Source organism: Haliaeetus albicilla, chromosome 26, assembly GCF_947461875.1.
Source record: "Haliaeetus albicilla chromosome 26, bHalAlb1.1, whole genome shotgun sequence".
Classification (NCBI taxonomy): domain Eukaryota; kingdom Metazoa; phylum Chordata; class Aves; order Accipitriformes; family Accipitridae; genus Haliaeetus; species Haliaeetus albicilla.
In genome coordinates, this window is record NC_091508.1 from 12,849,546 (window position 1) to 12,872,321 (window position 22,776).

Sequence of the window (22,776 nt, forward strand, 5' to 3'; positions counted from 1 at the left end):
CATTGCCAATGATATCAGGTTTAAGCTTCAGTTTTTCAGCCTTGGATGACGTTACACGTACAGTTTAAAAATGCTGTTAGACTAAACCAAATGAACCGATTCATCACTAGTGGAAGGAGCAGGAGCAGGGAGTTTGGAGGAAGGATTTTGTTTTGGGGTGCACCAAGCTCTTATTTGCTGAAACGAGAGGAATTCCCAGGATGGGATCCCTGGACATATTTATTTTTATTTTCTCAGGCTGTAATGTCTCCCAGATGTGTATGTCTGTAGCGGAAGATAATACTAACCCGACCGTTTCCCTTGTTACTCAAGACACTTTCAACATTGTTGAAATAATAGCTCAGACTGAGCCTCTGCCAGACTTTAAAATAACTACTCTAAGACAATGGGAGGGTAAGCTGGAGAAACATTAGTGAAGATCAACTTGTAATAGAGAAGAAGGGGACCAAGGTATTTCAAAAGTAGACATTTCCCATCAAACTGTTGCTTCATTCCAAAACTCTGAAATTGCATTTCCTTTTGTAAGAAATCTTTCTGCCTTACTCACCTCTACCTCTTCACTTCAGTTTTGTAGCTTCTGGTGTATATTTTGCTGATCCTCCTGCCATTTGGTGAAGAAAGGGGAGTTAGGAGGTAAACCAAACCCTTCCACCTCCTTCCCTTCCTACCGCTGCTCAGAGAGCGTAGCCTGCAAAGGGGCTGCTTGTGCGCTGCTGTGCTACAGCTAGCTTTCCTACCCCCACAACACGTTGCTGAGATTTTAAAAGTCATCCCATTCTGCCTTAGGAGGAATGAAAGACTTCAGAAAACACCGTGAAAGCTCAAAAGGGAGAGAATGAAAGCTCTGTGTGCCCAGGGATCTCTTGGGTAGCACAGCCAGCTGAGCAGAAGTATCCTCCAGTGCTCCCCAGAACAGGAGAGACTTGACCTCAAGTCCCTGCCAGTGGCTGCCAACACGGACGCTGCCTTTGGCTCAGCAAATCCTTACGCTGCAGGGAGCTGGGAGGAAACAGCAGGAAAGACTTGCTCTGTTCCTGCCCTCTTCCTCTCCTCCCCTGCAAGCATCTGCTGTTGGAGCCAGGGATGGGGGCTGGAGGGACCTCCCTGTGGTCCTGACCTTGAAGTCTGTCAAATCCAGACAAGGCTTGTCCACGGGAGCTTGGGGTGGAGGATGGGGGTGGGGGTGGGCTGTGCGTGCACACCAACATGCATGTGGTCTCCATCAGCACGAGAGGGTGCTGAAAATCAGGGGTACAAACTCTGGCTGTGCCGTGGGCTGCCCTGCTTAGCGCTGACCATCCCACCCAGAGGAGGTTTTCGTGATCATCCCTTCGTTGCTTTTCTCCAGTGGCTTTGTGCGTATTTACGTGCGTGTCTTCCAACCCTATAAAACAAAACAACAGAGAGGGAGGCTCTTGGAAAGCTGATGCTGGAAACAAGCCCCTGGAGTGCGATAGTTTGTAGAATTTGCCATTAATTTACTTTGACAATGGAGCAACAAAGAGAAGCTTATTTACTAACGACAGTGAGGGCCAATGTTTTTGGGACTTGTCCCCACTCAGCCTCACACAAGTGTTACCAGTATGTTTTTTAGTAGTTTTTAAATTAATCCCACAGAATCCGCTGTATAGGCGTTGTAGACCAATTCAAATCTGGTTTATGCTGATTCACTGTAATTCAGTAATTAAGTTTAATTGCTGTGAGGCAGACTTGAACAGATTGAAGAGTGGCTGTGCAGGGATTTGCACAGGTTTAAATGAAATCCATTTAAAAATACCCCTCTAGCTAAACCTACTAAGCCCCGAATATAGATAAAACATCAGTTCCACAGTGTTTGGCTTGAGTAAAGTGAGGGTTTGAGCTCAGCCCAAAAGCATTTGCTGTCAGTAGTCCAGGAGGGGACAGGACATGCATGCACAGAGCAGAGAAAGGAGGAACTGGGGAGGATACGTGGAGAACAGGGGATAGGAAACACACCAGGGTGTGCGTGTGGCGCAGGAGGTGAGGGCTGTGCAAGGCTGGGCTGAACTGTAGCACCCCACAGCATTTTCCTAGAGACCAGGAGCTTTGGGTTAAGGTTAACTCTCTTGGTTGCTCAGGAAGATGGTTGAGGAGCTCTGCACGATGTCTCAGTACATGTCCTGGGAAGGTTAGAAGTGGCTTCTTTTTTGTTTTCTTCTTATGAAAAAGAAAAAAAAAAAACCAAAAAACAACACAGCTGAGGCCACCAAATCTGGCAGAGCAGCTAGCCATTGTGCGCTTTCCTTCCAGCCCCTCCCAGCACCTCCTTCAAAAGGGTCTTCGGACTCTTGTTTCTCAGCTGTCGGGATATTGATTTGCTCCATGTTTGCAAAGCCTTTCCCTGTCCCCAGAGGGCAGGAAACATACTCCTTCAGTTAATGGGATGAGATTTTCACACCATCTCATGGCTTGGGCAGTTGGGATTTGCAGAGAGGAGACCTGATGAGGACGATGAAGCTGAAGGCTGAAATGCCGCCAAGCCCACATCCGCACTCCTGTGGCCATTTTGGTTCCATTATTCCCATTGTGGGTTTAGCAACTCGTAAACTCTTTGCTTTCCTGATCCCATTGCTCTTCTCCTGAAAGCTCTTTTGCAGGCTCTCTTCTTTTTCTATCACTTGGCCTACTTTTTTTTGTAGCCAGCGTATCCTTATTCAGGGTCATCCTTGACTTCCAGCAGCCCTTCCTCCTCCCCAGACTTTGTCCCCAAAAGCCCCATCCCCATCCTGGCAGAGCCCCCCATGCTGGGCCTGTACAAAGGAGCGGCAGCACACCTGCAGATCTGCGTAATGAGCTTGAAAAGAAGCCTGCACTCGCATTTTTCCTGTCTAAACAGTGTGTACCGCTAGCTCTTTCTTCTGAAAAGGTTTCGCTTCCCTGAAATTTTCTGTCCTCTCTGTGGGTCGGTGGTTGCATTCACTCTTCCACTAATAGGTACAACGTTCTCCGTGAGAAATGTGCTTTTTCTTTTTCTTCCTGCTTTGGCTCTGTCCCCATCAACTTGCAGCCACTGGGTCAAAACCAAATTATCTCTGCTCTCCGGAGCAGGGAGGCAAAGGTTGAAATCCTGTTGCATAACCCTCTGAATGCAGGTCCATCACCGCGAGCTGTGTGCGCTTTGGCTTAAACCTCGTCTCGTGTGGCTTGTGGTGTTACTCTTAAAAAGAAATTATTAGGTGACAAGGGAAACGGGAACAGTAGGAAACAAATGTGGCACAGGAGGTGACATGGTTGGCTGCCATGGACATTATTTAGGTTACAGGCAATGCTAGGATAGAAAGAGAAGCAGGAAGAGCTGCTGGAGGGTTGATGTCCTGCAAACACAACACTACCAAGGTGTCTTTGACTTTGTCCACCCAATGCGCAGAGTCATCAGGCAAGTCCAAATAAATATGAAGCTGCCATCTTGGGTCCCCTTGGTTCAGAGAAGGTCAGGCACAACCTCCAAGCCTGAGAATGTCTTTCAAGAGGCAAAGGGTGGAGGAGTGTGAGCCGTCAAGAGGGGAGTGAAGGGGCATCAGTGTTTTGGAAGTGCTGTCTTGTTTTGAGTGCTTGGCTATGAACCATGCCTGTGCTAATGTAGTGGTGTGAGGTGCCAGGAAACCCTTTCCCCAGTATAAAGTCCTCTTTTTCCATCACTTAATGCAGACAGCCTATTATTAAATTCTATCTGTGATGCACAAGCCTCTCTAATTCAGAGTTTGAAGTGCATGGCCTGTGATTCTAAGCAGACTTCTGGCAGGACATTTTCATGAGGCGCTCAGAAATTAGAGGGAGAAAAGACCCGTTAGGTCATTTGTTCTATTCCCCAGCCAGCAAGCACCAGGGCTGTCCTCTGGGGTTGTCCTCAGGGCTTGCCAAGCCTAGTTATTTCAGGTCCCAACCAGTGATGCTGCATCCAGGGGAAGTGACTCAGTCTGACAGATCCTGTTACGAGCTCTCCTAGGGCTCCAATTATGTTTTACGTTGCTGAATATAATTTCCTTTTCCCTCATTTCCGTCCTTTGGGGAGAACGTAAAGCTGAGTATAAGCTTCACATGTGTGTACAAGCTAGAGGAAAGCACACACAGTCACTTTTCTGTATCTGCAACCTGGGGTGCCCTCCTAAGGAACACCTTCCTCTGGGATGAAGCCCAAGGGATCAGGTGGGGTGGTGGAGGACCACTACTGAACCCTATCTGGTCCCTGAGAACACTAATGGGCCTTAATGGCCTTGACCAGCCTCACCTGGGACCTCCACCCACGCCCTCATCCCAGGAGCCCCATTTAAGTTCAGCCCTGTAGCCTCAGCTCTTCTCTAAGCTATGGTGTAGGGTGTTTGCTTCTAGTCCTGCCTCTGGCTTTGTCTCCTGGATGGACTGTGGACCTGTGCTGGATGTAGCTTGTCTCCTGGTAGGATGCCTTGTATGTTTGTCTCTTGTCCCTTCTTTGTCTCTGTCTCTTGGATGGACTTCACACCCGCACCACAGCCTTGTTTCCAGACCAGCTTCTGCCTGTGTCTCCCTTTGCACTTGACTGTCCTCCATGGAGGACCCTGGACTTGATTGATGGCTAGCTTTGCCTGGGGCTGCCTGTGGACCCTGTTACCAGTGGCTGGTTCTGCCTGTTGTGTTTGCCACCGCTGGGACTGTGCCTGTAAGCAAGGCAAGGCACTGCCTGCTGGCCCTCGGTGCTCCCTGCCACCTTCCCTCTCCACTGCCCAAGCCAGGCTGGTGGACGCCTGTACACCAGGCATGTTCCCAGTTGGCCTTGCAGGGTGACCACAATCCCTCTCTGCAAGGTTCCCTATCTGCCTCTCCTCCTTCTTGAAGGATGGATTTACCTTTGGGGTTGTCCTCTAGGTGCCCAGTCTGACCAGAGCATTGCCTGTGTTTCCTGTTTCTCCTCTTGTTCCTTGGGAATTTTAACTCTGGGTGGGGCCAAAAGACTGATGAGGGCAGGAAAACCCTCTATTGAAGATATGGAGCTTATGGTCTGATGCAGGTACATTGACAAAGTCCCCAGCACTGAACAGTGCAGGGGCACATGCAGACCCCTCTGCCTTCATTTCTCCTTTATCCTAGACATGCTGGTGCTTTTTGTGTGCTTAATATTTGAGCTGGAATCTGTTTATAACTTCTCAGAGTGGTGGAGTGAAGTCTTTAATCCCTCCTTCTATGTGTTTTTCTAAGTGACTTGATTTTGAAAAAGTGATGCGTCTTTTTTTTTTTATTATTTACTGTTTAGCTTTTTTACAAAAGAAACAAACAAGAACTCATAGTTTTTTAAATAACCATGTCTTAAAGTGCACTGGTGTGCTCAGACCAAGGCAGCGGAGGCAATGATGGTCCAGGGCACACTGCTGATAATTGGAGGATGCATCTTCTCTCGCTGAACTTTGCAAGGCTCTGCTGGTTTTCTCCTCTAGCCTGAGCTTAGGATTGCTGGGACACCTATGCTAAAACACAAGGTCAGTCTAGCTGTTTCTCTTGGTACAGTTTCTGGGCTCTTGGAGGCAGAGAGCTCGTGACACAACACCAAGCACCACAGTGGGTTCACGGGGTGTGATTCAACAGTTCCATGTTCTATCTCTAGTAGCTTTTTATAGGTGTCCCCCTTTGCACTGACTGCTGTGCTTCCCGTCCTTGAACGCGTTTCTCCCCAAACATGGCTGGCACCCTGAAGACTGCTGGTTAACTTCAGCTTGGGATGCCGTGTTCTTGGCTCTGGCTCCACTGGCCGGTGCTTGTCCTTGCTGAGGTTGGCCCATGCACAAGTCTCCCTGGCACTGGGCTGCCTGGGAAGATTCCCGTGCTGCTTTAGGAGCCTGGAGGCAAGCTGAATTTGGCAGCAGCTGTTGAACTCCAGGAATCTCCTTTCCAGCATAGAAATAGCCATTCTGCAGGCTTTTGGTTTGAGGTTGAATAACAAAAATGTTAGTTTGGTATGCTGGATAGCCTGCATGTGCACTGTGGGCAGTCTTGCCTGGCTTTTCTGCAGATGGGCAAGGAAGAACTCAAGTCTAGAGCCCGATGCGAACACAGCTGGGCTGTGAGCACAGCTTGGTGTGAGCCCTGCCTCTGGGGTCCTGGGCAGCATTGCCTCCAGGGTGGAGGTAGGAGCATGCTGGTGGTGAAGGTTGCTCAGCAGTGGTAGAAAGAGTGTTTGTGAGCAGAGCTGCTCACTGGTGGCCACTGGAAGGAGATGGGGAAGCCTGGCTGTGAAGCAAGGCAGTGGGGTGAATGCCTGTGGGGATTAGGCACCTGAGCCCTAGGAAAGCTGAAAGGTCATGAGGAAACTTTTTTTTTTTTTGTAAAGAAAACATAGAATTACAGTACCACATGTATGGTCTGTCCCATTCCTGACTCTGGCTGCTGCAGTGAGTGCACTCACTGCATCCTTAGCATCCACCTGTCTGGCATTAATCTGCTCCCAGAAAGGCTCTGACCCTGATCTCTGATAGCTGGTGACTCACATCCTGCAGCTGAGAATCACTTCCACAGGTAATCTATGTCCTTGAGAAGCAGCATGTCTGTTCCCAGAGGTTAAAGCAAAGAGAGAAAATAAACCTGCTTTGAAATCTAAAGTAAATCCATGATGTTCTTGTAAAAAAACAGAAACCCAGCAGTGTCAGGATGGAGAGCTGACCCTTGGTTAATCCTGGGGAGAAGTTGCAAACAAAAGCTTTGGTGTTGAGGCTGGTTGAGCACTAAATCCAGTGTCGTAAACAACCTCGCTGTGCAACAGCTTCTGCCCCAGGATGAGAGTGCAGTGCCATGAGCCCACAGCTACCGCAGCAAGATGCTCTTCGAAGTGTCTGTAGTAGATCAATCCCTTCTGTTGCTTTGCTGGCTCATGCAGCATTGGTTTCTGCTGCAGGCGTTTCTGAGGCCCTACTGGCTTATCCCAATGGCACAAAAACTAACCAGATGTGGCTAAAATAAATACATGGGAAGCTGCTTCTGGAGAACAGGGAGTGGGAAGAAAATGCAGTGCAGAGCTGCAATCTGGAGCTGGTAAAACAGCAGGGCATCTGCTTTCCAGCTTCCCCAGCTCTGAGTGAAAGCTGGTGTTGGAGAGGCACATCATTTATATCAACATTTCTCTTTTGGCTTATAGGGGAAGTCGGAGAGAGGAGACTGGTGTTTGTAGTGGCTGATCTGCCTGGGATATAACTGCGCAGCTGATTGCTGGGGTTTGAGTGCTGACCCTCTCTGGAGACTGAAATGACCTGTTGTTGTTTGGTCGTCCTGGCTTGTCTCCAGTAGAACTTTGGCATCATCCTCTGAACTGCCTGCATCGTGCGGGGGCCATGGGGTGGCTGTGCTCAGCTTTCGCTCTGCTGTTCCCAGTGTGCATGCAAACATGTGGAGAGGTGTTCATAGAGATGGGAACACAATTAAATCCTTCCTGTGATGTTCAGGCTCTGATGGCTGCAGCAGTGCATAGCTCCTCTGTCAGAGCTGGGGTTGCTCCGGGCATACAGTGGGATCAGCTTGTCTCTTGCTTGGCTGGTAGGTGCAATGTCTGCTGGTGCTCCATGCTGTGGACGCCTGCTCCCTCGGCTTTGACGGGTTGTGCTTCCTACCTGTCCCCTTGCCTGGGCCTTAGGAGATCTCATTAATTTTACTCCTAATTCTGTTTTTCTTTTATGCCAAATTCTTATTTTGGAGTTGGCGAGGGGTCTAGAGGCAAACGCCAACCCTGGCTGTTTAAAACTGCTGGTGTAGCCCTGCCCCTGGGATTGCTTTCCAGCTAACTCCAGTTCTTAGGCCAAGGGGAGAGAGGAGTCTCTGCTACTTTATTTGGGAAAGCACCAAGCACATGCTTAACTTTAACCCTAGATGTACATGTTGTCATGGACCATGGTTTTAACAATCAGCAAATGCTCAAGTTGTGTGTTAAGGCCATACTCTGCCCAGGAAAACTTCCATGTAGGCGTGTTATTTCTAGTACCAAGTGCCCAGCTGCAGCTTGTGTAGAAAGGCCCTTCACCTGATAGAATCCACTGAATTCACACTTGTCTGCCTGTAATGACCAGCAAAGCTGATTGGTGATGAGGGCTGCAGCCCCTGGAGATGGAATGTGCAGGTCTTGGCACATACATTGGTGTCCACAGCTGGGAAATCACCTCCCAAAACTGCTTGGGAATGAGAAGGGACAAACATTCCTGATATTTTTTTCCCGTCAGCTGTGTTTGGTCTCAGGTTAATTCACCATGCTGTGCACGCACAAAACTTGCAAGGCCGATATACTCTGCTGACTCAATGCCATTTCAGGGTTTATGACTGTTCAAGTCTCTGAGGGGCTCAGCCCTGCACCCTATCTGGCTTGGTACCATTTTTGCAATGTTCCTGCTGCTGAAGGCTGTTGCATGTTCATGTTGCTGAGCTGAGAGTTGCCCGGGAACATGTCAATGCTGTGACCATGTGGGGAGCTGGGGAAATACCAGGTGAAATCCCAAGTGACCACAAATGGCTGCATCTCCTGCAGGACCCCATTCCCTCCCCTCCTTCCCAGCACAGAGCTCTTTCCCTTGAAAAATCTTCTGAGGAGATGGTGGCAGGACTGCTATGTTAGCATCTGAACAGGATCAAAGCAGCTTTCTGCTCAATTGATTTGTTATTTTCCAGAGCAGCGGATCTATATGGTGTGTATATCTCCTGTCAGGCTGCAGCATGCCTGAGGCTGTTCATCTGCCCTCAAATAAATCTCGCACCTCATCGACAGTGGGAATTAGGGTGAATGCAGAGGCTGGATGCCTCCCAAGTGATGGCAGCTGCTAGTGCAGATGGCAGGATTCCTGTTGACAAGTCATCAAGTGGGATTGTCCAGGCCCTCCCAGTCAAGGGGGCTGTGGGTCTGGAGTGATCCAGACCCCTCCTGCAAGGCTGGGCCCATGGGGTGCTGCCCTGGATTCTGTCCTTTGTCCCTGCCCCTTGCAGCTGGCAGGGTTATTGCCACACTGCCCAGCAGCATAAAGGGAGGACAAGAAAGGAGGAACCTGGTTGTAGATGTTTTGGAGGTAGAAGCAATGTGCCTGAGTAGAGCCAGATGTCTGCAATATTTTTTTGCTAATGGAGGGGAACAAGAAACCTTGTGGTTTTAAACAATTTTTTTGTTCAGGTATTTCTGTAGTTGAAGGATTCTTTAGTTAAAGAATGAACTTGGAAAGGGAATGTCTCTGTTCACCAAGGAGGTTAAAATATCATCAGACTGAAGTGATAGTGCTGCCAAATAGCCCACACCAGGGGCTTTCACCCAATTCAAATCATCCTCCATGTTCACAGCAGAGTTCTGAAAGTGAGCCTTTCACCTGCTGGGAAAGGGGTATTGTGTGAAGAACAGCTCCCGATGGAGCTCCTGACCTTGTCATAGAGATGAACCCTGCTTTGGGCAGAGGGGACTGTCCCCGTGGTCTGGTCAGGACACCCACCACAGTGAGGGACGCCCCTCCTTGGTCCAATTCTTTGGTGAAATTGGACAAACATCAACAAGGAAGCTTGAGAAAGGACTGAGCAGGATTTTCTGTATGCTGCTGATTCAGGACTTGTGGTTTAGAACAGTTGTGTCCCATCCTCTGCTTTACAGTCCTGAGCATCCCAACTATATGGTCATAAAGGTACCACCACTGCTGGGGTAGGAATGGCCCTTCATGTCTTTGGGACACTGGCCTTGAAACATGTATTCTGTTTCAAAAATATCACCTGGCTGCTGCTGAGGTTATCTAAATGTTTGTTTTGGTCTGAGTTTACTGAATTTGTGAATTATTTTAATTTCCCCAAACTGTATGCTCTTCTTCCTGGGGGGTTTTGTCTGTTGTCTAATAGGAAGAACAAAAAGAGCAGAGCCCTGTAGCAAAGGTATTTCAGCTTTTGAGCATCTCTTTCTTCTCCCCCAATGCAGATGAAGTGAACTTGCTGGACAAAATTACTTCCCATGCGCAGGACCTCAGCAATATTTCCTTTGGCTATGATGAAGCCAACTGCAGCATCCTGGAGATTGGGCAGTATGCTACGCTCAACATCCCTACAAGGGAGGCGTTTGGGGACAGGTAGGCTGCCTTCAGGGGGATGGGGTTGGGATGGTGGTGCCCAAAATCATCTCATGCGTGCTTGTTGGGTTGAGGGGTTACTTTAAGACCCCATTCCATAATGACACAAAGATAGCACATCCACTCTGTAGTCTGAGCTCAGTGCTTCTTCCCTTTCTTCCATCTTTCTTGGTCGTGTGCAGGGAAGACACATTAACACAGTGCTTGACTGACCATTTCCAGGAATGTGTTTTCTTGGTGTTCCCATCAGGAAGACCTCTCTGCTCCAGCACATAACTGGAGAGAGCAAGAGAGACGGCACAGCCATATCCATCAGCATTGCTTGATACTAAAGCACTGGTCTGTGGAGGCCTAGACCAAGTTGGACCTTTGCTGTACTTGATATGGGGCTGTAGCTTGCTGTGGACAAGAACACTGGACATGGTGAGAGAAGGCAGCATTGAAGAGCTGCTTGTAACAGGGTTACTATCCAATCTCAGCAGTGGGCAGAGCAGGAGTCCCATGGAAAATCATGCACAGCCACATAAGCATGTCCTGAGATTGCACCTGAGAGGGATGCATGAAAGTTATATGGGCATGGCTAATTTTGGCCTGGCTGCTTCTTTTTGAGTACCTGACCTTACAACTTGAATGATTGTTTGCTCTTGGTTTTCAATTTTTTTTGTTCTCAGTTCATTTGTGCTGTGACTTGGTTTTTTTGTCCTAAGAGGGCAGTTCATGGTGATACAGCAGCTGCTTGCAGGATGCCATGCATTGCTTCTTTCTGCTAGGTTTGCAGATGAGCTGAGTGTGCTGATGAAGCTCAGGTACTCGCTGAAGGAGGACACCAGCCTAGTGACCATCCTTAGCCATCGGAGCCACGTGCTCTTCCAGATCAGGATTAACCCATACGCCTTGGTCTTTGTCACTGCAAGGAGGAGACACTATGAGTAAGTTCCAGCTCAGGTGCTTTTTTCTGCCTTTTCATGCTGCCTTTTCTGTTCCCAAGGCCAGAGTTAGGGTTTTCTGCTATAGGTTTTGAGCAGTGCTGCTCTGACCCCACCTCAGCTGAAACAAGGTTTTGTCCCCCCACCTGGGTGATGGTCCTTCAGACCTGGTAGCATGACTGCACAGGTAGTCACTGTCTAACTCCTCTTTCAAAATGATGCAGATCTGGAAAACAAAGCAAAGAACAAAAAGGTTCAAATACCTGGGGATAAATCAAGTGGGGAGACACACAAATACCAATAATTTCCCAAACAGCTCAACTGGTCCATTGGATAGAAATAGCATTCCCATGCTGGAAGAGAAGTGATGGTGCTTACTTGTGACAATAAGGTAGACTTAATTTCTCTAGTACTGTCCTTTGCATCTGCACTAAGGATGTACATATGAGGGACCCTGGGAGTTGGTAAGGGTGAAGCCTGGTCCTGCATAAGGTGTGGGACCTAAGTTTCATGTTGCGTCTCTTCCCTTTTCCCCTCTGGGGCATGCAGGTTCCCAGTTTCCTTTCTTGGCGATGGGCACTGGCACCAAGTTGCTCTCGGCATCTCCTTGGAGAGGCTGGAGTTGCATGTGGACTGCCGGCTGGTGGACAGAGTGAGCTGGTCCAATTATTTTGGGATGGGAGTGAACACTGAGGGGCTGATCATCGTTGGAGGCCTGATCGAGTCCTTTGAGATCCCCTTTAAGGTGAGAGCTGGGCTGTATTTGAGGACATGATCTGTTCTGGTTGCATGAAGTGAGGTTGCAGCTCCCTCTGAAGGAGTCCGTTGCCTTCTCTTCCTAAAACACACCATGTATTTTTACAGTTGGGGAGGGTGAGCTTTGCAAAGGCTTTGAATTGTGCGAAGCGCTTGCTGTTGGGTCAGGACAACACAAGTGCCAGCAGTCAGGTCAGCAGTAGACCTCTAGGTTACAGATGTACACTCATCCTCTCTTGTTGACCATGACTTGTACTGTGTACAGAAGTCATCTGTGCAGTCAGCATGCAAAGCATTTGGCCGGGGAGCTTGTCCCATGCACGTGTTGAAGATAAAGTCCCTGCTCTGAGGACTTTACAAGCAAAGGATTCCCAGCGGGTCAAAGTAGATGCCTTATTAAAATGCCTCATAAATTCAAAGGCTGTCAGGCTTTGTGTTGAAACATATCTGATAGTTAAACGCATACACAGAAACTGAGGGCATCAAACAGATCTAGCTCTTACAGAAAAAGCCCAAGTGACATTTCTGAGAGCAGCCCCTGGTTTGTGTCATCAACCTGAAGCTCTTCTCCATTTCTGTGGTGTAGCGCTCTCCTTGTCCCTGGTTTATAGTGGGCTGCCCAGCTGCACCTCCAGCCTAGGGAGGAAGATTTCAACTCGTTTAGTGAAGAGATCAGCTGGCAGGTCAGACACACTCCTTTCTGCATTTGCTGCTGCTGGGAGGTAGCAGAGGACCACTGGGTGGACAGAGCTGGCTCAGATGTTCCCTCTGGATAGTTGGGTCACGCAGAAAAGCTGCCCAAGCATCAGTGGTACTGTGTTGCTAGCTAATTATTTCAGTCACCCTGAGCTTAATGGAGGAAATGTGAAGGCAGCCTAGTAAGGCAGGGAAGACCTTTTTGAATCAGTTTTGATTTTGACAACTGCAGAACCTTGGAAGTTGATGTTTTGCATTATGCAGACAAACAGGCATCTCTGTATATCTACCTCCATCCCTCCTCTGTCTGGTGGTCTGTGCTGGGAGTCCAATATCATGCTTTATTCTCTTCTAAGTCCTCTCCTGTACACAATATTTTCCATTTGGTCTCTCTCCTCATGCACCCTTGTTTTCAGCAGGGTCTTTGCAGTACAAGAGCAGCTCCCTGCTGCCATGCAGCACCCAGCCAAGCAGTCCTTGCTGCCTCGCTGAGAGCTGGAGGGCCTAGGTCTGCAGGGAGGTGATGTGGAGTTGCAAGCCTTTGCTGCCTGCAGGCACGCAGTTGTCAGCCTGTTGAGGGTTCCCTTTTGGTACTGCCCCTGCACTGGGGTACTGCTCAGGCTGGGCTGGGGAGGATGGTCTTTTGGAGGTGAATAGTAAGGGTCTGATCCTGTAGCGTGCTTATCACCTCTGGAATCCACACTGTTGTTTAACTCAGGAATAGCTTGTGCCTTGCTGGCCCTTAGTCTTTGTTCCCAGGATCTTTGCATCCAGCTCTTGAAGATGTGGAGTGAATGTTGATTGCCTAAACCATCCTGTAAAGAAGTCCCTGCATATTGAGAGGCTAGAGACCCCCTCCCCACCCCCCCGCTCCTTGCCTCCCAGACCTTTCCCTCTCCTCTGGAGGAAGCATGTGGGTAAACTATGGTTTCTGTGTCTCTTCCTCCCCAGGGTGCTCTACAGCAACTGACCTTCATGATGGGAGACCCAGCAGCTGCCAGCGAGCACTGCCACAGCTACAACTCGACATGCATGCACTCCTTCAACCTCAACCGCTTCAGTTCCCCACGGGAGCTCTCACCAGCCTGGCCAGAGGTGTGGCTGAGGGCAGCTGACAAATCTGGGTATTGCTGGCCCATGCTTTGCTTTGGCATAACACGATTCAGATGAAAGGACCAACCCAGGGCATTAATGCAGCCTGGAAGTACTTGGGTCTCCAGTTTGAGTTGAGATGCAAGGAGGCGATGGTGGCCAGCCCATGGGGTGGTGGTTCTTTTACCATCCAAACCCTCCCTTCAAATCATAGATGGGTTTGGTGCAAAGGCAGAATGAGTTAAAGGGAGAGTTTCTGAGCCAAAGAAAGCCTGGGTGTGTGTATGACTGTATGTGCTCATATGTTTAAGACAGGAAAGTTTTGAGTAGCTTTTGAGTAATGCTGCAGCTGGAGCTTTGCTTTTGGGAGGGGCTGAAAACTGTGCTTGGGAATTGTATATCACTTTGAAACCCTTGCTCGCTCCCAGCAAGATCACCCCATTGCACCCTTTGGTGCATTGTCCTTTCAAAGGTTGTCTCCTCTGTTTTGTCAGCATTGCTGGAAAATGGAAGTTTTGTGGATTTTACCCTTATTACAGTGTTCAGCAATGTTTTGTCTGCACCAAAAGGCCCAGATCGCATAGTAAATCCCCAAAGACGTGAAGCACCCAGGCTTTCCTCAGGAGCTGGAGTTGGCCCAGGGAGACATCTCATCTCTCTAGGCCGGGTATCTAGAAGGGCTTTGTAGCTGCCTGGAAAAGGCTTGCTGAAGAGGCAAGTGCCTAATGTCAGCATTTGGCACGAACGTCCCATGTGTAATACCCTTTTCTGCTGGTTTAGTGAGGAGCTGGGAGAGCTTTTGGGAGAGGGTAGTGTCAGGGGAGGGAACTGGGTGTGGGATGGGGCATCTGCCCTGTCTGGGTCCTGCCCAATGTTTCCTTCCTCCGGCACCCTGGTGCTGGCGTGCCCGGGCAGCAAGGAGGGAGTGGTGACACCCAGCTGGTGCTGCTGCCCCTGCCTCTCCCTGCTCCTGGAGCAGCCCGGCAGTAATTTCTCCATTCCCCAGGATGGGCTGCATCAATTTCTGTGGTGTTTTAAGAGGAGGATTTTAGGAAAAGCCCTCATGATGAGGAATTAACTAGGAGCTGGCTTTGCCAGGGAGTAAATGCAGAGAAGGCAGAGTATGTAATGCAGAGTGGGTCACGCTGGCTGTCTGCCTGCTCTAAGGGAGATCGGTGTGTCTGAGTTTCCAGCAAGTGTAACCCATGGTCATCCCCAAAATGATAGCTGGCATGTCTCATGCTGACAGCCCTTAGGTACTGGCTGTAGCTCTGAGATAAGTTGGACTTGCTCCCTAGAGCTAAGAAGAACAAATCTCTGACTTAAAAGCTAAAGGATGTGTCCTCTGAGACTGCAGGGTGATGGGTTCCTCTTAACCTGCTCTTAATATCTGTATTATCCTGTGCTCTGTAGGCCTGGAGCACTCACCTGAATGGCTCCAGTGGCTTACTCAGCAGGGAGGAGGTTTTATTTTAAGCATCAGTAAGTTGACTGCAATTTGGAACCCACAGGATAATTCTGCCCCACATCACACCTGTTTCCATCCCTTGCTGGCCTTCCTCAGGACCGGTTAGCTTCAAAAACAAGAGAAACTGCAAAAACCACCCCAAACTTGAGAGGTTTAATTAAAAGTTATTCCCTCACATTGCTATGAATGACTGGTTCCCAGTGTGCATTCATTCCCTGGATGCTCCCCGTGCAGTCGGAGGCAGTGCACTTTTCAATCCTGGAGCCAACAGTAAGCACAGGCTTAAGCCAGTGCAGGTCCTTGGGCAGTGATATTTTTCCTCTTTCTCTCTCCAACTGTCTAGGTGCCAGAAGAAACCAATGAAATCCAGGACTCCTCTGCTCAGGTATGGCTCTCCTGCATTGCTGCAGGAGGTACATGCAGGGAACTCCCCTCCCCATGTCCCTCTGGTATGTCTCGCCACCATAACGTCTCCTGGGGAAAGGAGTTGCTCTAATGAGCAATTGGGTAAAAAGCCAAAATACCCAGGCAAGGCTACTATTTATTATTTTCTTTATTGCAATACCTCTCTTTAATGGTTTGAATGTAACTTGACACATCTCAGAGCTGGTGGAGGCCAAGGTGAGTTTAGATGACCTTCCTGAGCATTTGCACTGAGCCCAAGAGGGGTGGCTTGGTGAAGGTGGTGATGAGATGGATGAGGCCACTGCATGCCCAGAGGTATTTGTGGATCTGCCTGCAAGCCTGGCTGCAGCTGGATTTTCTTGGAGGGAAGGAAACAGTGATGTTAGCAGGGTGGCAGGTCTCTGCATGGTACAGGAAAAAGGAGGAGGCTGGATGATTGCTGCTTCTGCCCACGCGTGGGACATGATGCCTGCCTGGGGAGGACTCGCTGCTGCCGCTTGCCATCGCTGAGGAGGTGGGAAGGGCTGAAGCTCTGCAGTGGGAGGAGGCAGTTGTGATTCTGGGGGTTACAAAGCATCGTGCTTCCTTGGCATGGCTCCCTGGGGAGTCTGGCAGTGGGAGAGGGGTGGCTGCTCCCAAGTCCCATGGCTGCTCATGGTGCTGGGGCTGCCTCTTCCTTGTCAGAGCTGCTCTCACCCAGCAGGAGCTCGGAGCATGTCTCCAGCTCCTCCGCATGCATCAGAGGGGACAAGTGACAGGTCTGAGTGAGGCAGGCTGCAAGTCCTTTGTGTTTCTGCTTTATTTGGGATTTCTAGCCAAGGTTTGTTGTTCGAGTTCATGCAGACGGACATCCTGAGGGGGAAACCTGCCAGCAAATGTAAATTGAGATTTTTTTTTTTGCGTGTGTGACTGAGCAGTAGACTCCTTTCTGTATTCCCTTCACCCTCCCAGGCATTGCTGTTAACCATTTGGGGATAGTCTCTGTTCTCATGCCTGGCTTAAACTGTCTGGCTGTACACCTTGCTAACTCCTTCATGAAAACTATGCTCCATGTATGGCCAAGTGGCCTTTTGCGGCTGGGTTCAGACCATCTGCTCTGGGGTTTGATCATGACACAAGTGTTGCAGCAGCAGGCAGGCTTACAGGTGAGCATCCTGCTGGTTTCCTGATGAGGGTGCTTAGGGGATGGGTTTGTAATGAACTGAGATGGCAAAAATCACTCTTCCTGAGCATGTCTGAAAGGTGATCTCTACCTCCCTACAATTAGTCCTCAAGTCCTGATGGATCCTGTTTAGGATGTGCTCCCCCATCTGATGCTCATTTGCCAGCCAGCTTCTCTGGCAGCAGTTCTCCCAGTGACTGCTGTGAATTGGTGAGATGATGCCATAATAAGAAAAGTGGTGAAATTCATAGGTCTACAGGGGAAGACTAACTATATTCTGGATTTGGGACAAGTTTATTTTTCAAGCACTTAATCAGGACCAGAGATGCCTCAGGATCCTTGATGTTTGGATTTATTAAAAGAAAAAAATGCACTACTAATGTGTTACAGTTTGAAAATAATGAAGACCAGATCAGTTCTGCTGCAGGGACGATCCAAAGCTATACTTTGTAGTTACACTTTCTGTGCCTTTGTTCACTTAGAAGTACATTAGTATAGAAGTATATTAGTATATTGGTGAATTCCTTAATTGCTAATTAGAGCTAAATAATTATGGAGGGCTAGGGTGACAGTGGAGGAAGATGTAAGTGGATGAAGGCAACAGATTAGTTGTTTGTTACTGGCAGCCTAAATTGTACCAGAATTGCAGTCTGCTCCTTTTGTGATTTTTTTTTTTTGAGGGGTAGATTGTAATTTATGAGTAATCTTTGAGACATGGATGTTATTGAGCCACTTCTGTCTTTTGTCTTTTCTTTGTCTGCCTGTACTGTACGTGAGCAGGAGGGCTGAGCTGATTACTAAACCGCATGGCTTTTTATAAAGCAATTTAATCCGGGATCCTGAAGCCATTCAACCAAAAGTCAGATAAAGCTTAAATTCCACTGATGTCCCAAGAGGCAAAATTTCACAGGTTTAATTATCTGGACAGTTCAAACTACTTCTGATATTTCTTCTTGATTCAAAAAATGCTGTGAAATCTCTATGCAAATGCTCAGTTTGTTCATGGCATGTCTCTTCTTTCATGCTCAGAATTGTTATTGAACAAAATTGGTGTTGCAATCACTTGTTTGGTCTCATTCTATCCTAAAACTGCTGGTAGCTCCTTAAATAGCAACAGCTCACTAGTAGTCCAACCTGGTCACTGTGCGTACAAATACAGCATTTCAGCAGCGGGGACTGCTGCTTCCTCCTCCTTGCCGTTCTCTTTGGTCTTCATAACTACAAAACCCAAGGTAGGTCTCTTGTTAACACCTGAGCACTTCTGCAAGGATTTAAAATTTTCAGCCTGGACTCTGCTATTAGAGCTTGGAGAGCCTTATTTTGCAGCGTGGCATCTTTCCAGTTAGCAGGTGGCCTGAATCCATGGTGATGGGCTGGGTGGGAAGCCTGAGTAGACTTCAGGCTGTCCTTCAGCCTGAAATGGAAATTGTGGGGTGAGGCTGGTATTACCGTTCAAGCTTTATGGTGTGTGTAAACCAGCAGCCAGGGAGCTCCTTGCACGTAATTTTTCAGAAACACTTTGTGATGGGTTGACCCTGGCTGGACGCCAGGTGCCCACCAAAGCCGTTCTATCACTCCCCCATCCTCAGCTGGACAGGGGAGAGAAAAATATAACAAAAAGCTTGCGGGTCGAGATAAGGACAGGAGAGATCATTCACTAATTACAGTCACGGGCAAAACAGACTCAGCTTAGGGAAAATTAGCTCAATTTATTACAAATCAACCAGAGTAAGGTAAATGAGAAATAAAACGAAATCTCAGAACGCCTTCCCTCCACCCCTCCCTTCTTCCCAGGCACAACTTCACTCCTGAATTTCTCCACCAAGCCCCCCCAGTGGCACAAGGGGTACAGGGATGGGGTTTACGGTCATCACACGTTATTTTCTGCTGCTTCAGCTCCTCAGGGTGAGGGCTCATCACACTCTTCCCCTGCTCCAGCGTGGGGTCCCACCATGAAGTTCCTCCATGAACTTCTCCAACGTGGGTCCTTCCCACAGGCTGCAGTTCTTCACGAACTGCTCCAGCATGGGTCCCTTCCACAGCGTGCAGTCCTTCAGGAGCACACTGCTCCAGCGTGGGTCCCCATGGGGTCACAAGTCCTGCCAGAAAACCTGCTCCGTGGGCTCTTCTCTCCACAGATCTGCAGGTCCTGCCAGGAACCTGCTCCAACACGGGCTTCCCAGGGGGTCACAGCCTCCTTCAGGCACCCACCTGCTCCTGCGTGCGGCCCTCCACGGGCTGCAGGTGGATATCTGCTCCCCCGTGGACCTCCCTGGGCTGCAGGGGGACAGCCTGCCTCACCAGGGTCTTCACCACGGGCTGCAGGGGAATCTCTGCTCCAGTGCCTGGAGCATCTCCTCCCCCTCCTTCACTGACCTTGGTGTCCGCAGGGTTGTTTCTCTTACGTGTTCTCACTCCTCTCTCCGGTGGCTGTTTCTCACTGTCCCAACTTTTTTTCCTTCTTAAAAATGTTATCACAGAGGCGTTACCACTATCACTGATTGGCTCGGCCTTGGCCGGCAGCGGGTCCGTCTTAGAGCCGGCTGGTATGGGCTCGCTCTCTCTCGAACACAGGGGAAGCTTCCAGCAGCTTCTTACAGAAGCCGCCCCTGTAACCCTCCCCGCTACCAAAACCTTGCCACATAAAACCAATACACACTTCCAGGGAGCAGGAGTGAATGAACCAGAAGTGTGTTCTAGGCAAATGCTTGTCTCTGCTCCTGATTTTGTACCTGCTTAAGCAGGAGGAGATGGTCCTCTGTGGCACGATTCATGAGTGCGTACTTCTCCTGGGTCAGGTGATGCTTGGTGGCAGCAGAGAACATAGAGCAAAATGAGCTTGGACATTACTATGACCCGGATGGCCAAAAAAAAAAAAAAGAATTTTTTGTGAGGTTTTGTTTTTTATTACCAAGTCTGAGTTTTAACTAAAAATTCTTTTTTGTTGTTGTTGAGGAATTTAAATATGCAATATACAGAGTAAAAGAGCTTACTTTACAGGACTTTCTTGCTAGTTTTTGATCATACCAAGAAACATTCCAGTTGAATAAAGCAAATCACAATGTGGTGTTCTTGATGATTAAGAGAATTCATATGCAAAGAAGAGGAGAAAAGCTTGGGGGTTTTATGGCAAAGAGCCAAATACTGGCTTTACTTAAAATTTAGGAGGAAGGTCCATCTTAAAGATAATTTTTGAAAGCAGTAAATGGAGGTTTAGTTGCTAATTTCTTGTTAGCACCTTTGATTGCTTAATGTTGAAGTACTACCAAAGTATCCTTTCTTTAAAATCAGAGCAGTCTGAAGCCTGTGTAAATCAGATGTACATACTCTGGATGGTGGTCTTTAAAATACCTCTCACAGAAGGCTTGTGCTTGGTCCATCCTGCTTAATAAAGACAAGCCCTCATGGGGGAAGGGTCACTCCTCCACCCCACTGCTCCCCTTGACCTTTTGGGCTGCTGACTTCTTGGATCTCCTGGGCTAATACCAAATACCCCTGTGGGTTTGTAGCGAAGGCTGGTGGGGGAGGTGTGACCGGCTTGAGCCCAGCAACATCTCCACTGCTCTCAGGTGTTATCTTGAGATGGTTGTTCTTGTTTCTGTTAGCTTTAATATCTCAGCCATCTGAGACCTCTGAAACCAGTTTCTCAGGTAGGATAAGGTGTCTATGGATAATTTATTGCACCTCAAATCCATTGTGTGATAAATGTAATGAGTATGTTAATCTGAACTGCAGTGGTTTTTAACTACCACCCCATGTCAAAGAAATAAAGTGCTATACCACCAAACCAAGCCATGAGGCATCCTCTAGTGAGAATTAGAGCTACTCTTCAACACTTTATGATCTGACCTTCTGCCTAGGTTCAGTTTTTGTGCTCTTGCTGACTTTTATGGCTTGCCGTATGCCAGAAGTATTGCAGCAAGAGCTTGGCTCGATCAGCAGCTTCTCTGCTCCTGCTCAAGCAACTTCACGGGGCGTCGCGCTTCCCACCAGTGTCTCATGTCCTGCTGCAGGTTCACGGCTGTGTGCTTGGGGCAGCCACATCTCCTGCGTGCAATGCCAGCAAGGCCGCTCTCTGCCCGAGGGTCTATTAGAAATGGTTTTTGCTTTGCTTTTGCTTTGGAAAAGGCTGTTGGAGGAGAGGCACTTGTGCTGTTTGAGAGTGTGGCAGGGAGCACAGGGAGTCCTTCAGAGTCTTTCCAGTCTGAATGTGGCCCCTGGATGTGGAGCTTGCAGGGGTGTTCAGCCTTTTGGGTTGTTTCAGTTGGAGTGCCTGGGTAAGATACTAGGGAGCCCTGAACACCCCCTTGTGAAAACAGGGCATTGCTGAGGCATCTCACATGGACCTCCAAAAAGAAATCACTTAGGCTTAGAACAAATGCACTTCTGCAATCCAGCAGTGGGTGCCATATATGAAACTTGTGAGTAAAAATTTCTGCCCTTGGTTACACAAAGCAGTGATGTGGGGATCACTGGGCTGAGCTATTCCTGTTTCGATTGAGCAAATGTCTCCTGCACACAAGCTCCTGCACTTCTGGCCCAGAACAACTGGAGGAGGACAGAGTGGTGCCCCAGCTGAGGGCTGCAGCCCTGTGCACCTCTCTGAGGAAACAAGGGCTGGTGCAGAGCAGAGGGAGGCTGTGCTGAGCACCAGAAGGGGTTTCTTTTCCCCACATTTCTGCTGTGGATGCTGCAGATCAAAGGTATAATTATGTCTGACCTATCTACTGCTGAACACAGCCCATAGGTTTTCCTGGCAGTTATTCCTCCTTTAAATCAGTGCAGCTTGCTTAGCAAGGAGTCCAGCCTTGGTTTTCAACTTTCCGATGACTGACCCTCTTCCAGGGGCTTGATGCTAGAATGTACTGGAAAAAAACAGTTTAAAATTTTCTTTCTCTGATCTTGAGCTTGTAAATAATATTGTACTTTGGTCTGTTGGATAAAAGAGGCTTCTATTAACAAACATGCATTTCCTGAGAGAAGACACTAAGCTTTGAAATACATTTTACCTAGCCTGACCTAGCTGAAAACTAGGGCAGCATGTTACACTAGTTGTCTGGGCTCCTGTAGACAGATGTGCTCTAAGCTGGGTCTTAACCTGTTTGCCGTTTAGGAAGTTGGTTGAGTTTTTGGATCATGGCATCAAGCTGTACTAACTGAAAAGCCCTACAGAAGTCTAGGATCATTACATCAACACTGTTATCTTTGTCAACAAAACACTCTTAATCTCCTCAGGCAAGATACCAAGTTAGTTACATGGCAACTCTTTTCAAAACCATGGCATTAATTACATTATCTGTGGTTTCTTTATTAATGAGCCCCGTATCAGTTGCTCTCTTATTTTCCTTGGGCTTGGCTTGAGGGAAGAGGTCTGTAATTACTCAAGGCCTCCTGTTTTCTTTTTTTTTTTTTTCTTTCATACTGGCACAACATAAAACCTTTTCCCAGTCCCTTGGACCTTCCCCAGCTTTCTGAGCCAAACTGAAAAATCGGTGCTTGTGTTTGGGAGAGCCTGATATTTTAATGCTTTTTAGTTTGAATTATCAGGACAGGATTGAGAAACCCCTCCTCCTTGTCACTTCTGGAATGGAAAGTATTTCATTGTCATCTGGTTATGTCATCTGGCTTTTCCAAAACGTGGACAGAAATGCGGCTTCTCCAGCTCTGTCTTCCCACGCTGCTGCTGGCGTTTCAGCTGCTTCCACGTGGCGGGGGGCCACGATGGGGATCCTGTGTTGCAATGAGGGATGGCTGGGTCAGAGTTTTCTCCTATCTTTATTTTCCTTGTCTGAGTTGATTTTCTACAAATCATAGACTCTGCATTGCTTATCACATGCCAATTCCTTTTTTCTTCTCTTTTATCATCCTTAATAGCTGCTTTCAATTTGTGCTCATTCCCCTCTTCCCATATCTAATTTCTGGGGGTTTTAAACCTGCATGCCTTCCTCCTCGACTCTCGTGCTTTTGGACAACTCCTGGGCTGTTTAAAGCAGTTCCCAATTTGTCTCTCTCAGCTGGTTCTTCTCGAAATTTGGCCTATTTAAAGGAGCAAGCATGTATGCTATTGATTTTGGCTTTTTGTTCTGTTTACACAGAACCAATATAATTCAGTCATGATTACTTGTGCCTAAGAGACCAGTAACTCTTAGCTTAGAGACCCATTTCCCCTGAGCTCACCAGATGAGAGTTTCCAGTATAGACCTTTCCCATGCTGGA

General features: G+C 48.3%; 1 protein-coding gene across 3 annotated transcripts in view; it reads left to right on the plus strand.

The window, feature by feature from the left end:
- Nucleotides 1-22,776, plus strand: part of LOC138681972 (collagen alpha-1(II) chain-like) — a 99,824-nt gene that overhangs the window by 26,532 nt on the left and 50,516 nt on the right. For 2 of the 3 annotated variants that reach the window (XM_069770534.1, XM_069770535.1), the window contains exons 2-6: nucleotides 9,908-10,055; nucleotides 10,826-10,984; nucleotides 11,531-11,726; nucleotides 13,385-13,528; nucleotides 15,337-15,378. In XM_069770534.1, the coding sequence (XP_069626635.1) occupies nucleotides 9,908-10,055; nucleotides 10,826-10,984; nucleotides 11,531-11,726; nucleotides 13,385-13,528; nucleotides 15,337-15,378 (689 nt within the window). Of the gene's footprint in view, nucleotides 1-9,907; nucleotides 10,056-10,825; nucleotides 10,985-11,530; nucleotides 11,727-13,384; nucleotides 13,529-15,336; nucleotides 15,379-17,356; nucleotides 17,793-22,776 lie in introns of those variants that run through there. The other variant, XM_069770536.1, reaches the window with a different exon arrangement.